Consider the following 17,583-nt stretch of genomic DNA (forward strand, 5'->3'; position numbering starts at 1 on the left):
GCCAATCAGAGAGCGAGCTCAGCACACTCTGTGATTTAAACCGCAGAGCCTCCGAAGAGATGAGGACATTAGCCGCTGATGACTGCTGGGATTTGGAGACCACAGCAATGATGTCCTTTTGGACACCTTGATTTATCCATGTTTCAGCACGGTCGATGTCTGCATTTATATAGATCACCTTACCGAGAGAGCATTAACACACTCAGTGCAGGAAGTCAGCAAACTGCAACTGCAGAGTGAAGTGCCTGTCTGCAGAAATGCTGGGATTTTTTTTTTTGTTTGTTTTGTTTTTGTCTAGGAGGATCCGGTTTCTTCCTGCTCACAGTTTCACTTTCACTGTAAAACTGCCTTCCTGAAGTAAAACTTGCCAGAATTCTTTGCTTCTTCAGAGTGGTTGCTATGTTGTATTTAGAAAGCTGGCTAGTGGTCATTGGTGTGTTTTGGGACATTGCTAGCAAGTTAATTATTATTATAATTTAAAAATGATCTGTTAATTGACAGTTTCTGTATTTTGTGATACACAAGTGTTTTGAATTGCATTATGGTACTCTGATCTCCGCTCTGTCGACTATTGATGTTGAAAATTCAATCTAATATATAAGACATGTAACAGAGAAATGAGTCTGCAAAATAACTGAAAATCTACTGGCAGTTTATTACAAGGTTTTTGTAGCGTAATATACAATACCAACCCAGACAATGGGCTCAATTTGAACGATGTAGGCACAGAGTCTAAAGCACATGGCTCAAAATCATCAAGTGTGTGTCCGAATCCACTTTTGCTATTTTAAGGAGAAAAAATATGCTTTGCCCCCTGGTGCATGGTCTAACAGGGTTGTGCTTATTCTCTTAATGAGTTATGGGTGTGTTTTGAGCATAACGTGCATTAAACCAATCAGAGTCTCATCTTTTATTCTCCTTAAGAGTCAGTTGCACCATGCCATGGGGAATTTGCTATTTACATGGCCAATTTGTAAGTGAAAAAATAAAGAATAAGCCTCCTCCATTCGGCCTCTTTACTTTCTCTTTACTTCTTTACTTTTGAAGATAAGGAAACGGTGTTGTACGCACTCCACTGAGGACATCCATTTGCCTACATATTAATTTTTGTTTCTTAAGTACAAAATTTGTTTCAAAACTATTTCTACATTAAATTCTAATTTTCCAGCAAATGAATAAATGAACAATTATAACGAATTGTGCCTCAAAAAACTGAGTTACATCCAAGCACACGTCCTATTCTTATGCCCCATATGGTGATGCATCCAAAACCCGAGAGGAGGACAAATCTAAACTTTTTTTTAATTAAAACAAATATAAATATGGATCTAATTAATAATACTAATAATAGTTGTTTTCAATAAACTGAAAAAGCACCCCAGCATGAAGAAGGCATGTAGGCAGTGGTTTTATATTTATGTAGTAAATAATCATTTTTGTAACATTTTAATAATTAAATTCTTTTTCATTTGTAAAGATATGTGTATTGGTGTTCATCCTGTGTGTTGTGCTCTGCGCTGGACTTTGAACCTGCTTTCAGCTGGTCAATTGCACAGTCTATTTTAGTTCCTCAAAAGAGCAGTGTGCCAACAATTCCCCTTACCTCAACTTTATTCTAAACTAAAACACCCAAGAGTCCACAAAGCGCTGCAAATGGATTTACTATTTAAACAACGTGGTGCAAAACGGGAAAATTAGGGTTGCGTTGGTATGAAATTAGCAACAAATTGCACCAAATACGTCTTGTGCCTTATTGCGCCGGGTGTATGATAGGGCCCAAAATATCACTTTAACCTATTAAAAATGTTAATAAAAGGTGCTTTTTCGAATTATTATTATTATTATTATTATTATTATTATTATCTCTTTTAAGGTTAAAAGTTTTTGGAAGAAAAATTAAGGTCCCATAATGCAATTAAAAAGCATAAATAAATGGGGAAAAATAAAAACACAAATCACAAAATAGGAAAAAACTGCTAATTTACAGAAATGTATTACAGTGTATGCTAAAATTCATCTTTTAGTATAGCTATGTCCCCTGTCCCCTGTTAAGTTCATCCAGCCTGATTTCATAGGTAAAACGTAACTATATTACGTATTGTCAGAAAACGTGTTGTCCTCTAACCCTACCTATCACTGGTGGATGAGAAAATTGTGCTAAAATGTAGGAATGAGATTGTACAAATTCAAATTTTAATCGAATTAATAAATAACAAAGCTTTTTGACATTATTAAAGCACAAACTGAGTCACTGATGCTGTTGGTTTGGACTAACTAGAGTTCACATTACTAATGTTTAAACTATATGTTTCCTAGATATTTTATCTGCTGATGCTTTCAGTAGGATAATAAATGTCTCGTAAAACAGCATTCGAATTCGTACTGGTAACATTTAAAACAGAATAAAGTACATATCAGCACCTGAGCTGATCATTGTCATAGTAGTTTATGCTGTTGTTCAGCCACAACGTCACAGAAATAGAAACTAGCATAATAGCATGTTGCTGTCGCAGATGGTTAGGACAGAAACTCCTTTTCAACATGGCAAATATCACAGCCCATGTAGTTAGGACACAATGTTAGAAATATTAACGATAATAAAGGGTAAAGATCAAATAATAAAAAAAATTGCTAAATTACAAAATTCGATTACTGGATGTAAATGAAGTAAAGCTAAATAAATTAATTCCGCCTAAAAGACAAAAAAATGACAAGAAGAAAAAAATGTTATAAATAAAATTGAATTATTTATGAAATATTGGAAAATGAATTGAAAACTGCAATTATAATAAAGAAGAAATATTAGGATGTCAGGGCAACATGGTGGCTCAGTGATTAGAACTGTCGTCTCACAGCAAGATGGTCGCTGATTCGAGTCCCCTTTGGGTTGTTTCTATGTGGAGTTTGCGTGTTTTCCCTGTGTTCTTGTTGTTTTTTTCAGAGTGCTCCGGTTTCCCCAGTCCAAACACATGTGCTATAGATGAATTGGGTAAAACACAAATTGGAGTGTATGAGTGTGTGTGTGAGAATGTGAGAGTGTATGGGTGTTTTCCAGTACTGGTTTGCAGCTTTAAGGGCATCAACTGTGTAAAACATACGCCGGAATAGTTGGCTGTTCATTGTGCTGAAGAAACCCTGATAAATAAGGGACCAAGCCAAAGGAGAAATTCCACTCAGGATGCAAATTCCACTCATATTTTGAGTAGTACAATGAAATTTAATAGGGTTTGTAATATTATTTGGATTTCTTTAGGTATGAAAACTCATTAAAAAGAAAGAGGAAAAAGATTATTTCTACCGCATGAATTTTTACAGAGCATGGTTGCCAGATATCACCAAATTCAAAACTTGACTTGATTCTGAAAGCAGGACTATGGACAGTGGAGTCGAGGGGAGAGCAGGAGGAGGGGGTGATCTGGTTCATAATAGCGGGTCTTTGGTTTTGCTCTGGAGCTGATAGGATTAACGTTTGTGCTCATAATGGACTCCAGCATCTTCAGAGGCCGTGCTTCTTCTGGAGAGTGAAAGATCTCTCTGCCAGCACTATCACACAGTCTTTATATACTCCAGCATTGCCTGTTGCCTTGGAGACCAGTGTAATCCAGAGCTTCCCCCTTTTCCCTGCTCTGCTTTCCCTCTTTCACCCCTGTGAGAAACTGACTCTCTTATTATACACTGCTCAAAAAAATAAAGGGAACACTTAAACAACACGATGTCACTCTAAGTGTTACCTTTATTAATATTTATATTTTTAGCAAGATATTAAGCTATTAATGGCGACGCAGTGGCGCAGTAGGTAGTGCTGTCGCTCACAGCAAGAAGGTCTCTGGGTTTCTGGTTCGATCCTCGACTTAGTTGGTGCTTCTGTGTGGAGTTTGCATGTTCTCCCTGCGTTCGCGTGGGTTTCCTCCGGGTGCTCCGGTTTTGCCCACAGTCCAAAGACATGCGGTACAGGTGAATTGGGTAGGCTAAATTGTCCGTAGTGTATGAGTGTATGAGTGAATGTGTGTGTGTGTGTGTGTGAATGTGTGTGTGGAGGTTTCCCAGAGATGGGTTGTGGCTGGAAGGGCATCCGCTGCGTAAAAATGTACTGGGTAAGTTGGCGGTTCATTCCGCTGTGGCGACCTCGGATTAATAAAGGGACTAAGCCGACAAGAAAATGAATTAATGAATGAATTATGCTATTATTACTTTTGTGGCTTTGAATTTTTATTGTAAAAATATTATTTAGTATTTTTTATTGTTGTTGAAGTTAAAATAATGCTTACTGATTTTAAAAATCAATGTTTTTATCAAACAAACAAAACAAAACAAAACAAAAAACTTGTAAATAATAATAATAATAATAATAATAATAATAATAATAATAATAATAATAATAATTATTATTATTATTATTATTATTATTGCTTAAACCTTTTTTACATTTATTATGGAAAATAAACATGTATTATTTTTATTATTTTTGTTGTTGCTGTTTTTGCTGAATTTTTGTTACCCAAAAATAAAATAAAATTACAGACATATTAAATGAATTATTATAATTGTTGTTATTATTATTATTATTATTATTATTATTAATATTATTGTTATACAAATATAAATAAATGCATTGTTGTTGTTGCTGCTGTGCATAATCATCATCATCATCATCATCATCATCAGTATCATCATCATTATTATTATTATTATTGTTGTTGTTGTTGTTGTTATTATCTTAGCTATCATTATCATCATCATTTTTATTATTATTAATATTATCATTACTATTAAATTACATAAGTGTAATTATATTTATTAATTTTGTTACTGTTTTTGTTACTGATGATGTTTTTAAAATATTTCTTTCCAAAGAATTTTTTGTACAATATAAAATGTGTATTATATATTTTTTATATATTTTTATTATTAATACTGCTCAATTTTAGTATAAAATATAAACATGTATTATTTTTGTTGTTGTTATTATTATTATTATTGCTTAAAACATTTTTACAATTGAATTACGCAAGTATACATTTATTTATTATTGTTGTTGCTGCGGTTTTAGTTACACATTAAGTTTTTTCACATAATTTTTTTCCAAAATACAATAAAGCTTAACAAAAATTGTAAATATGTTATTTATTATTATTATTACTACTACTGCTATTATTATTATTATTGTTATTATTATTATTATTATTTTTATTATTGTTGTTGTTGTTGTCGTTGTATCCTTTTTTTAAACAGTTATTATATTATATATTTATATTTTCCTTCAGCCTTTTCAAACATCCTTTACAGTATATACTCCAGCATTGCTTGTTTTCTAGAAGACAGTGTAATCCAAACACTTTTCCCCTTTATCCCGCTGCTCTGCTTTGCCAGTGACTGAGCCTCTGTTCTGTTCTGCTGGCTAGAGCATTGAGCTGGCCTTCAGATGGACACGCAGCTGTCAGGAGATGGAGATAAATCTGAGGCAAAGTGCTCTGAAACCTATTGATTTCTCCTGATTACAGAACATTTGGAAAGACAGACCAGCACATGCTCTTCTCCGGCGAGCATATATGAATAATCTGATGCTCAGAGGATCACATTTCACAGCCTTTACAGATGGAAGAGTCCCCGCTGGAGGCTTTATTGTGTCTGCACTTCAGCTGGGTATTGATTCAGATCTCCCGTTTCGATTGGATTCTGATTCACAGACTCTCCATTCAGATTTGATTCTTGACTTAATACAAATGCTTTTTGCTATTTGTAAAAATCATCAATGAACACTTTATTACAGGTAATGTACAATTCATTTTTATTCTAGTCATGATATGAAATATAGCAGGGTTTTTTTAAAGACATATGTAGATATATTTATACAACAGTTCTGTCTGGTTCTCAAATCTGATTGGCTGATAGCCGTGCGATATTCTGCAATATCAGAACTCCTACAGCCTCTTTACCCTTTGTGTATTACTCCGCCCACATACTGCCAGCACTGCTACGAGTGTGATATTGCGTTTATACAACAGTTCTGTCTGGTTCTTGAATCTGATGGGCTGATAGCTGTGCGATATTCTGCCAGTAACAACACTCGTCCAGCCTATTAACCCTTCACCTTTGTGTATTACTCCACCCACATACAGCAACAGGACACTACAGTTTGACAAATATTGCTGCTGTAGGGCAACATAATGTAGTTTTGAGGCTTTCTAGTTGTGAATGAAGCTGTTTGGATTGCACCTGTGCAGTTTATTTATAAGGATTGTGCCTATTTTAAAATATTTATAATTTCTGAGAAACATTAGACTGATAATATTTCATGACATTGAGCCTTATAATCTTAAAATGTGAGCATAATCACCTGTTTTGTCATCACTTTAGACATTACGCTAGAGAACCCCTTCAAATACTAGCTTGTCTCAATAATTTAAATGTCTAAAGTGACATTAGTGAATTAGCAATGGTTTCTGCTGTTCTGACGTCAGCTGCAGATGAGAATGAATGGTGGAAGAAAATAGTTACTCTTACAATAGGGTTTTAGACTCTTCTTGTTTGATTTTCTTTTTTATACCCACAATTATGCAATCGAACTGTTGTATAAACGCAATATCACACTCGTAGCTGTGCGATGTGGCTAAATATTGTTACTGGTGGTGGGACAATAAGGCGCATGCCTCACACCATTGCTGATATACAGCCACATCGCACTGCTACTTGTGTGATATTGCTCATATAACCTTTTATTGAAATTATTTTCTAATACTTTTTTCTTTTAAAAATATTTTCACAGTATTTCCTATAATATTACTTTGTTCTGGAGCAAGTCTAATTCCTTTTTAGTTTGGCTGGAATGAAAGCATAAAACCAATATTTAATTTTGTAAATATTTTTGTAAGTTTTAAGGTCAATATTATTACTATATATATTGCTGCGATATATATTGCAATAAGAATATAATTTCACCAGATGACCTGAATAGATCTATTTGGAAAGATCTCATTCATATAGATCGACAGTTATGATCATTTTTTATGCAGTGTTTCTATGCATAAATTATAATAAATTCAAACAAATTAAATAAATAAATAAATAAATAAATTTAATGAAGAGAAGTTTTTTTCAACACATTTCTAAACATAATAGTTTAATAACTCATTTCTAATACCTGATTTATTGTTTCTTTGCTATGATGACAGTAAATAATATTTTACTAGATGTTTTTCAAGACACTTCTATACAGCTTAAAGTGATATAAAAATTTGTTTTAGTGATATTTAAAAGCTTAACTAGGTTAATAAGGGTAACTAGGCAGGTTAGGTTAATTAGGTTAATTACAAGTTGTTGTATAGTGATTGTTTGTTCTGTAGACTATCGAAAAAAATATATATAGCTTAAAGGGGCTAAAAACTTTGACCCTAAAAAATCTCTAAAAGTGAGTGGGACGTACAGGTATTCCAGACCAGACATATTCGTATTCGAAGGGATTTAACATAGAATAATGATAAAATATAACCAAATTAGAAAGATCAAGAATCATTCTAATATACATTTAGTACATTTTAACATTATATCCCACAATGAGTATTGAGTTTAGGGTTTGGGTTTTGGACGCTTTTGGATGCTTCCTTAATTTTTTTTACATTTTTCTACAAATTAAATTGTGTAAAAATCCACTTTTCTGTCAATAAGTAAAATACTTAGCATTGCTTGAGATCTACAGTAGTTGAAGTTCAGTTCAGTTTCTCATTAAACATTTTTTTTGCACTTATTCATGTATCTATGCTTCTTTAATGTTTATAAGCAGTACTGTGCTGAATGTACTGTATATGTTTACAGATAGACTGCATAGAAAAATCTATGTGTATATCACCCAGCCTCTGACAAGCTGTGTCTCCACACCTAGAAAGATCCTGGAATGCAAAATATAGAAAAAAAAAAAAATCAATTCCCAGCTTTTGAGAACCTATACTGAATCGACTACTTTTTAAAAACTATTAATTGAAAAAAAAAAAAGAATATATATATGTATAGTTTCCCTGCCCTAGTCTGCACATACACACAGTACTCAAATAAATCCACTGAGATGATCATAATCATTGCATTTTTAGGGATGTTACTAAATATTTCAGTGCAACTTGAACTCGTCAGTAGATATATGTTTTGGCTTTCTTGAAAGTGTCAGAATGTCATATTCTCAAGAGAAGCAGACTTCAGTCAGCACACTTGAACACTTGTAGATTTTCCTGCAGGGCTTGTGTGTGTGTGTGCTTCGATTTATGATGTTATGCTAACTAGAATCGATTGTCTTTGTTTAATCTCTCACTTTTGCCTCTTCCCAAGAGACCAAGATGCCAATACACACACTTTTTTTTTCAGGTTTATGCACCTAGGATAGGTTTGAAAGGGGGGTACTTTAGCGTGTTCAGGTTTTATATGTTTTCATTGTATTTTAGTAAATTTTGTTTTATTGCATTGAATTTTAAACAGTAGGAGTAGCAGCGATTATTACAAATCATTACTATCATAGATGTTGTGTTTTTTATAATAATAATAAAAAATAAATAAAATTATATTATTATTAGTATTATTATTATAAAAATATTCAATAATAATAATAATAAAATAAGAATATATCTTGGTAATTACTTTTAATAATGATAATAATAATAAAAGCAATAATAATAATAAAAAAATAATAATAATGCAACATATTATTATAAAATAATAATAATAATAATAATAATAATACTTATTAATGATAATGATGATGATTGTTATTATCATTATTATTATAAAATAATAATAATAATAACAACAACAATAAAAATGATCATAATTATAATTATAATAATAATGATAATAATTGGCGACAAAGTGGCGCAGTAGGTAGTGCTGTCGCCTCACAGCAAGAAGGTCGCTGCTTTGAGCCTCGGCTTAGTTGGCGTTTCTGTGTGGAGTTTGCATGTTCTTCCTGCATTTGCTTGGGTTTCCTCCGGGTGCTTCGGTTTCCCCCACAGTCCAAACACATGCGGTACAGATGAATTGGGTAGGCTAAATTGTTCATAGTGTATGAGTGTGTGTGTGTGAATGTGTGTATGGATGTTTCCCAGAGATGGGTTGCAGCTGGAAGGGCATCCGCTGCGTGAAAACTTAGTGGATAAGTTGGCGGTTCATTCCGCTGTGGCGACCCTGGATTAATAAAGGGACTAAGCCGACAAGAAATGAATGAATGAATGAATGAATGAATACTGTCCTTCATCTCCCCCCTTTCGCTGCCTCCATCCTGTTCATTTCTTTTACTCCTCTATTTTTCATTTCCATCACAGCATCTACTGGACAGACCATTTAAAGATTGAATTTCATGGTGCAATTCATCTTTGTGGTTGGGTTCAGGTATGGTTTTAAAACACGCTGATGGAAAGTTGACAGCTTAATTAGCTGGAGAATGTCAGTTTGTGCTAAGAATAAATCCATTCACTGCCTTCAAAAGAAGAAAAAATCATTGCTTTCTCTCTGGGAAATATTATATAGTGCAATACAGTGCTTTACAGATCTGTTCAATTATTTACTACTCGAATAATTATTTATATTAGCAGTTATCATACTTGTATTATTTGTTTGAATTTATTTATTTATTTACATTTCTCTTATTGCAATCATTATCATTTTCATTTTATTTATTTAATATGTTGTTGCCTGTGTACATCGGAATTTCCTGGTCAAGCTTTAAGGAATCAAGACATGAGTGCAAATGAATTACGAGTCCAATAAATGTGCTGTTTATTTAGTTTGCTAAAACACTCCAAGGCTTTGAATTGTTTGACTTGCGCTGGTACAAATCTTTCCACTGAAGCCAAACACTGTGGGTAAAGAGCCGAGCTCTCGCTTTGGGGTTTGCTGAAATCAATAGAGTGTGTTATCGTTTCTTAGCCCTTGTCTGGGGAGTCTAGCATTCAAACTGCAGAAATCTCAAAGCAGCTTTTTGTTAAATATATTTTGGCCCCTTTAAAAAAAAAAAAAAAACTAATAAAGCACTCAATTAACTTACAGTGATAAACAAAGGTCAGTAGACTTTAGGCTTTAGGCAATACACTGCATTTGAATATAGGGTCAAAAAACACTTAACTAAAAGTTGACCAGTTGAATGATAAAGACCGCATAGGTCGAAACATTGCATTGCTCTTCAAAAAATCAGTTCATTGAGATTAATGTATCTTTGTTTGTTTACTGTTATGTTTATATTGATTAAGCACCTGCTTAAAGGTACAGTTCACCCAAAATGAACATTTACTCACTATTTACTCTCCCACAAGTGCTTCCAAAAGAGTGTCTTTATTCTGTTGAACACTAAAAAATATATTTTGAAGAAAGCTGAAAACCTGTAACTTCCATAGTAGGAAAAACAAATAGTACGGAAGCTATTGGTTACAAGTTTCCAACATTTAAAAAAAAATCTTCTATTGTGTTCAATGAAAGAAGGAAACAGGTTTGGAATAGCCGAATGGTTAGTTAATGACAGAATTTTTGTTTATATATATATATTTATACAACAGTTCTGTCTGGTTCTTGAATCTGATTGGCTAATAGCCGTGCAATATTTCGCCAGTAACATTACACAAAGGCGTCTTCACCCTTCACCTCTGTGTATTACTCCAGACACAAACAGCCAGCAATAAACAGAGACGGTACAGTTTGACAAATATTACTGTTGTTAGACAACAAAATGTACTTTTGTACTTTTTTTTGTCGAAAATGTAGTTGTTTACCATCCACAACCATCCCGTTTTTATTTTCATCCCGTTTTTATTTTCTTCCCGTTTTATTTTCTTCCTAAAAAACTCCAGTAATTTCAACCACCCCCCTCTTTTGGTAGTCTGTAAACTAAACACCCCCGGGTTGCCAACTTTGGTACAGTACCCGATCAAAAAGGCCGCCTAAAACCCGCTGCATCCTATCCTGGTTCTCAACCTCACCCCCTAACACCCCTAACAACTCTCTGCTCAAAATCTGTCACTGACGTGATTTTCGTGAATTCAGAAGACTGGATGTTTATTTTTGCATTTCGGCGGGTTTTGGATACTTTTGGGACTGGAATCAGTCAGCTACATCTGGGAACACTGTGTGCGCTTTTGGTTTCATTTTCACTGCTAAGAGTGGTTCACTTCCCGTGCGATTCCCAAACAATCACTCTGTGCCACAAACTGAATGTTTTTTTCAACTTTATTAGCTGTTATTCTCAGCCTATGCAGGTTCTGTTCACCCCACTGTGATACCATCTGACGGTCAGCTCACATCACGTGTGATTTTGCGGTCGTAAAACATTACATGAAGAAAGAAATGGCCACCATTGCTTCTCTCCTAAAATTGAAAATATGATTGACAGAATCGTAGAAATGCTGGATTAAGATTGTTAGGGCAATGGTTTTCAAACTGTGGTACATGTACCACTAGTGGTACGCAGGCTTCCTTCTAGCGGTACGCAAAGGAATGAAATATGTCATGTATATGGTACACACATTTAAAAATTTATCAAAAATTATGTAAATAATATGCCATATATGACACATAGCCTATATTTCTGAGGTAATCTGCTACGTTTTTTTAACTGTGCAGGGTTGTAGCTGCTTTACTGGGCCTACTACGCAACTGTATTTCAATACTGCACATTTAAGGTGGTACTTGATGAAAAAAGTTTGAGAAGCACTGGTTTAGGGGGTCAAATCGAAATCGCAATCATTTACTCAAATGGCCTCCACAGTCACTATAATTCAATCCAATAGAGCACCTTTTGGATGTGGTGGAACGAGAGATTCACATCATGGATGTACAGCAGACAAATCTGCAGCAACTGCATGATGCTATAATGTCAATATGGACCAAAATCACTGAGGAATATTTAAAGTACCTTGGTGAATCTATGCCGTGAAGGATTAAGGCAGTTCTGAAGGCAAAAGGGGGTCCAACGCAGTACTAGTAAGGTGTACCTAATAAAGTGGCAGGTGAGTGTATGCCTAATCTATAACTTCTGTAAAAACCTTCATAGTATAGATATGAATCAAACAGTATTTTCATTTGTGTATGTGCTGCCAAAGTGGAGATTTAAAAAATGAATTTTGAGAAAACTGCCTTTAAAAATATGTACTGCGATTGAAATCTACAAACACAAACTGTTCAAAAAAATGTAGAAAAAAGAAACACTTAAGGGTGTATTTTGGATGTTTTCTGTCCAGCAGACTGATAAAACACTTTCTGAAAAAAGCCCGATATCTGGAAACTGTGAGATGTATAAAAAAAGAGTCTTGTTTTAAGTAAATGTGAAGGAATCCTCCTGCAAAAGCAGTGTGCAGGTTGTTTGTCTCTTGGAGTTTGAATACGTGACTCGCGATGGAAGCCAGTGTGTGTTTTACCCCAGGGCACACAGTATGACACTCTTGTCAGTTATCTGAAGGTCATGACTATTGATTCATTGAGAACACACAGTCTGTCTGACAAAACAGCACGTGCCGTCCATTGCTTTCTAGTGCCTGAGTGAAAGGCAACAGCTTTTCTTTTTACAGAAGCGCTCTGATAGTCTGCACTTTGTTCTGCTTTGCTGATGGTGTAAATCTCTGACAGTATAAGGAGAAGATGTCCCAGAAAAAATGGGGCTCAGTAACATGACACTGATTGTAGTCCGTACTAATGAGCTCAAGTAATTTTTCCCCTGATATCACTTTCAAAGTGACGTTTTGCTGTTTCCTCGTTTTCCGCAGGATCTGTCAAGAGAGCTAATTTATATACCGCGAGCGTTCGCTCACCGTGCTGTTTTTTTTTTTTTTTTTTTTAATGCTGAGTCTGTCTAAGTGGTCTGTGGCATCTGTGCTAGCTGGAGTTTGCACTTCTTGGGTTTTTCATGCCTTTTTTCTGCCTGTTTTCCCTAATGAATTGGAGAATGTGGAGGTCAAGGTAATGCCGGTGGTCAGGTTCACATGTCTTTGCACACTGTGCTGGACCAAACAAACTGTTATCACTTAGCCTGAGCAAACCATTAACTCCCAACTGAACTGAATGATCATGTTTTGCTTTATTATGTACAATGTGTGTTTGTGTTTATAGGGATTTGCTGGAAAGTGTTGGCAGTGACTTTTGTTTTTTGCTTAAACTCTGTGTAAGCTTGTTCCTAAGCAAATGAGGATAAAAAGTTCACAATACTCTCAAAACGAGAAGAAATTTGCAATATGGAATATAGTGACACAATCATAAGAATAATATGTTATTAATTATATGTTATTACTTATAAAATTAATATTAATAATACTATTAATAATATATTAATATTTAACTAAATATATTGGGTAAACATTTAATGAAAAATAAAATGTTCAAGGATCAAAACAGGGGCAGCATGGTGGCGCAGTGGGTAGCGCTTCTGCCTCACAGTAAGAAGGTCACTGGTTCGAGCCTTGGCTAGGTCAGTTGGCATTTCTGTGTGGAGTTTGCATGTTCTCCCCGTGTTGGCGTGGGTTTCCTCCAAGTGTTCTGGTTTCCCCCGCAAATTCAAAGACATGCGCTATAGGTGAATTGGGTAAGCTAAATTGTCCATAGTGTATGTGTGTGAATGAAAATGTATAGGTGTTTCCCAGTCGTGGGTTGCAGCTAGAAGGGCATCCTCTGCATAAGACATATGCTGAATAAGTTGACAGCTCTTTCTGCTGTGGTGACCCGTGATAAATAAAGGCACTAAGCTGAAAAGAAAATGAATGAATGAATGGATCAAAGCAGTAAAGTGTTATGCAGATAATGTTATTAAAATTTCTTATCAAAACCTTTATTTCTGTGCAAAATATAATGATTGTCATACATTTTACTATGTTTTTTATAATGAGTTGAATGAAAATAAAGATAAAAAAAATAAATAAAGCTGATTTTATATAATAAATTGTTGTGTGATTGCTAGTGTTTTGATTTAATATGACTTTATTTGTATCTTTTTAATATAATAATTTAATTATTTTATTTTATGTAAATATATTTGTCAAAATGTTTATTTTCACATTTTTACATTTTACATTTTATTTTATGTTTTAATTTGACCATATTGCACATTTGGTCCGTAAAAAACACTGCTGGAACTTGAAAAATAACACTTCTATCATGATTTACTCATCTTCCAAACCTGTTTGAGTTTCTTTTATATTCTCAAAGGAAGATATTTTAAAAAATGTTGGAAACTACTAGTTATTGGTTTCAATAGTATTTCCCCCCTTCTATGCATGTCAATGGCTAACAGGTTTCAACATTCTTTAAAATGACCAGAAACTCATAAATGTTTGGACATGTTATTTGGACATGTTTATGGACGACTTGAGAATTTGTAGAAATTTGTACTAAATTTATACATTTATGTAAAGTTATTAATGAATATATTTAAATTTTGGGTGAACTATCCCTTTCAGACAACCCATTTTTTTAAGGAAAAGTAGGGAAAACATGCTATATTTGTAAGCTCAGTTATCCATCTTTGAATTTTCACGATTGCAATCCTTTACCTGATGATCTGATGTTTGAGATCTGAAGTAAATTATAACAAAGCCATATACGGTGCATTAGTTATTTCCATATAGAAACATTCCTTACACTGAAATGCACACAAAGTTGCGCATCCGATGTGTAAAATCATGCCAGAATAGTTGGTGGTTCATTCCACTGTGGAATCCCTGATAAATAAAGCTAAGGTAAAAGAAAAAGAATTAATGAATGCACACTAAAAGGTGAATGTAGAAGTGCACTAGTTTGACAGCTGAAAATATTTGACCAGATCTTGTAGTTACTCCACTCTACATTGTTGTCTTTTCACACAGTTAGCAGTTTTTTTTTCTTTTTATTTCCTAACTAAACATGTCTGTATTGTTCTTTCTTCTGCACAGAGTATTGGGAAGGGCTCCCTGTGGTGCATAGACCCAGAATACAGACAGAATCTCATCCAGGCACTGAAGAAGACGCCTTATCATCCCTATTCCCAGGTGTTCACCACACCTCCCACCTCTCCTCAGGCATATCAAAGGTAGGCATCGATTCTTAAACCCCACCAAATGTCTAACTCACTCTCCAAGTTGTCCCTGTTGGTATCGGTTAGTAGCCACTTGCCAGGGTTGCCAAGTCCACTTAAAATATGCAACATTACCATTTTTTGTTAGGTTGCATTAGTTAGTAGCCAGTGTGGCCTCTGTTAAGTTGCACTGGAAAGTCATGAGTTGTAAATTTTATGGACTTATTAATACTAGGTAGGGCGGCTCGGTGGCTCGGTGTTAGTTAGCACTGTCTACAAAGTCACTGGTTTGAGTCTAAACTGGATTAGTAGGCATTTCTGTGTGAAGTTTGCATATTCTCCATGTGTTCGTGTGGGTTTCCTGCAGGCGCTCCAATGTCCCACACAGAGTAAAGACATGCGCTATAAAGAAATTGAATAAACTAAATATGTATGGGTGTTTCCTAGTACTTGGTTGTGGATGGAAGGTCATCCGCTGCCTAAAACATACGCCGGAATAGTTGGCAGTTTATTCCGCTGTGGCAACCTCTAAAATAGAGACTAAGCCGAAGGAAAATGAATGATACTAAGGACAGTAAGCATCAATTCTTAAACCGCACCAAATGTCTGACTTGTTCTCCATATTGTCCCTCTTGGCATCAGTTAGCAGTCAGGGTTGCCAGGTCCACTTAAAATAGCCAACTTTGGCCTTCTTTTCTGATAAGTTACACTAAAAAGTTGTAGGTTGCAATTTTGTTGGTTTCGGTTAGCATCCAGGGTTGCCAGGTCCACCTAAAATATGTAATCATGACATTCTCAGCTAAGTTGAATAGGTTAGCAGCCAGGGTTGACAAGTCCATTTAAAATGCTCCACTTTGGCATTCTCTTTTGTTATGGGAAGTTGCATTGGTTAGCAACCAGCGTTGCCAGGTCCACGTAAACATGTTCCTTTAGCATTATTTTCTGTTAAGATGCACTAAAAAAGTTGCTGGTTGCCAATTGTTGGACTTATTGTGAAAAGGTGTGTTTTTTTTCCTAAAGTATTGACTGACACTGCCTGTTTACAGTCTTCCATTAAATCCCAAATTATGCAATTTGAGAATATACATTTTACTCCTTAGACTTCTCTAGAAACTTTACACATTTTATTTTATTTTTTATTTTATTTTATTTTATTTTTTTATTATAATTTTTATTTTATTTTGTTTTATTTTATGTTTAATTGTATTTTATTTTTCATTTAATTTTAATTAAAATTTGTATTTAATTAAATTTTTCATTTATTTTATTTTATTAAAATTTAGTTTAGTTTAGTTTAGTTTAGTTTAGTTTAGTTTAGTTTTAATTTAATTTAATTTTATTCTTTAATTTAATTTAATTTAATTTAATTTAATTTAATTTAATTTAATTTAATTTAATTTTTATTTTATATAAAGCTCATTGATTGATAATGCATAAATAATAATAGAACAAATTGATGATAATCTCATCAAATTGTGCATGTTTTTGTATCTTTGGTTGGGTATTTGTCTTGCGAGAGTTGTCGGCGATTGGAGCGGAGCTGTTGGAGCGAGACCCGGCGTTGGGTTCGCTTCCCGCTCCATTTCATTTTGATCCAGCTAACAGGTCTGCACGCTCCCAGCCACTCGACTGTGCAAGACAAAATAATTGCTTTACTGTAAAACTCGAACTGGCATATCATCCTTAACAAAGGATATGGAACAAATGGGCGGCCAGCTCAGTGGCTAGAGACGGAAAATGGAGATGGATGTTTTTAAAGAGATGGAATTAAAGCGGACAGCTCTGGTAAGAGAGACGGGCTACGGGTGGGTTTCAGGTGGTGCTCAAGCATGGCGAGATGATTAAGGAGTGAGGTGAAGAAGGGAGTCATGCTCAGATGTTTTTTTTTTTTTTTCTGGATGGGGTTTTGTCACGAAGGCCTGCATTTCTCCGTTCAGCAGTAAATGTGTGTTGCAAGCACCCTGCTGCCTCATCAAGCTGGAAATCTCACAGCTCGACAAACAAATGCTGAATAAGGTCATTACTTATTTAAAAAAAAAAAACATCGATCTGTTTGCCAAACTGTGCCTCAGAAGACTGAGCAAAAGTTCTTAGATTCCCGATGAGAAGCGTTTTTGTAGAAATGATAATTGGTGTTTCAGATGATAATCAGGTTTCTGATTGTAATGTGATTTTAAACCATTTTTCTCAACTTCCGCATATGGAGTATCAAGTCAGTCTTATTGAAAAAGCACATGATTGAGCTTAAGCAGGTACTATCTGCATTTGTGTGTGCTTAAGGTATTATCATTCCTGACAGCGCAAACATGCTTCCTTTTTATGTAAATTTGGATTATTATAAATTGCCTTGTTCATAGAGCTGTATTTGGCTAGCGGTTAATGTTGAGCTATTATCATAAATGAAAAGCAGGTGTTTGTGTATGTTTTCAAGTAATCATGGCAGCAGTGATTTATCAAATGATTGAGAAGAGTGCTGTAACTGCATACAAATACAGCAGGGAACACACGCGCACACACACACACACACACACACACACACACACACACATATAGACAATTATATGAAATTACAATAGAAA

The 17,583-nt window shown here is 34.5% G+C and overlaps 1 protein-coding gene across 9 annotated transcripts in view; it reads left to right on the forward strand.

Moving 5' to 3' along the window:
- The window catches only part of foxn3 (forkhead box N3), a 176,795-nt gene that overhangs the window by 76,784 nt on the left and 82,428 nt on the right, over positions 1-17,583 (forward strand). For all 9 annotated transcript variants that reach the window (XR_012392827.1, XR_012392829.1, XR_012392828.1 and 6 more), the window contains exon 3: positions 14,883-15,019. Coding sequence is in view for 6 of the 9 variants with exons in the window: in XM_021467225.3 (XP_021322900.1) it covers positions 14,883-15,019 (137 nt within the window). In the remaining 3 variants the exon portion in view is untranslated. The remainder of the gene's footprint in view (positions 1-14,882; positions 15,020-17,583) is intronic.

This window comes from Danio rerio, chromosome 17, assembly GCF_049306965.1.
Source record: "Danio rerio strain Tuebingen ecotype United States chromosome 17, GRCz12tu, whole genome shotgun sequence".
Lineage (NCBI taxonomy): Eukaryota > Metazoa > Chordata > Actinopteri > Cypriniformes > Danionidae > Danio > Danio rerio.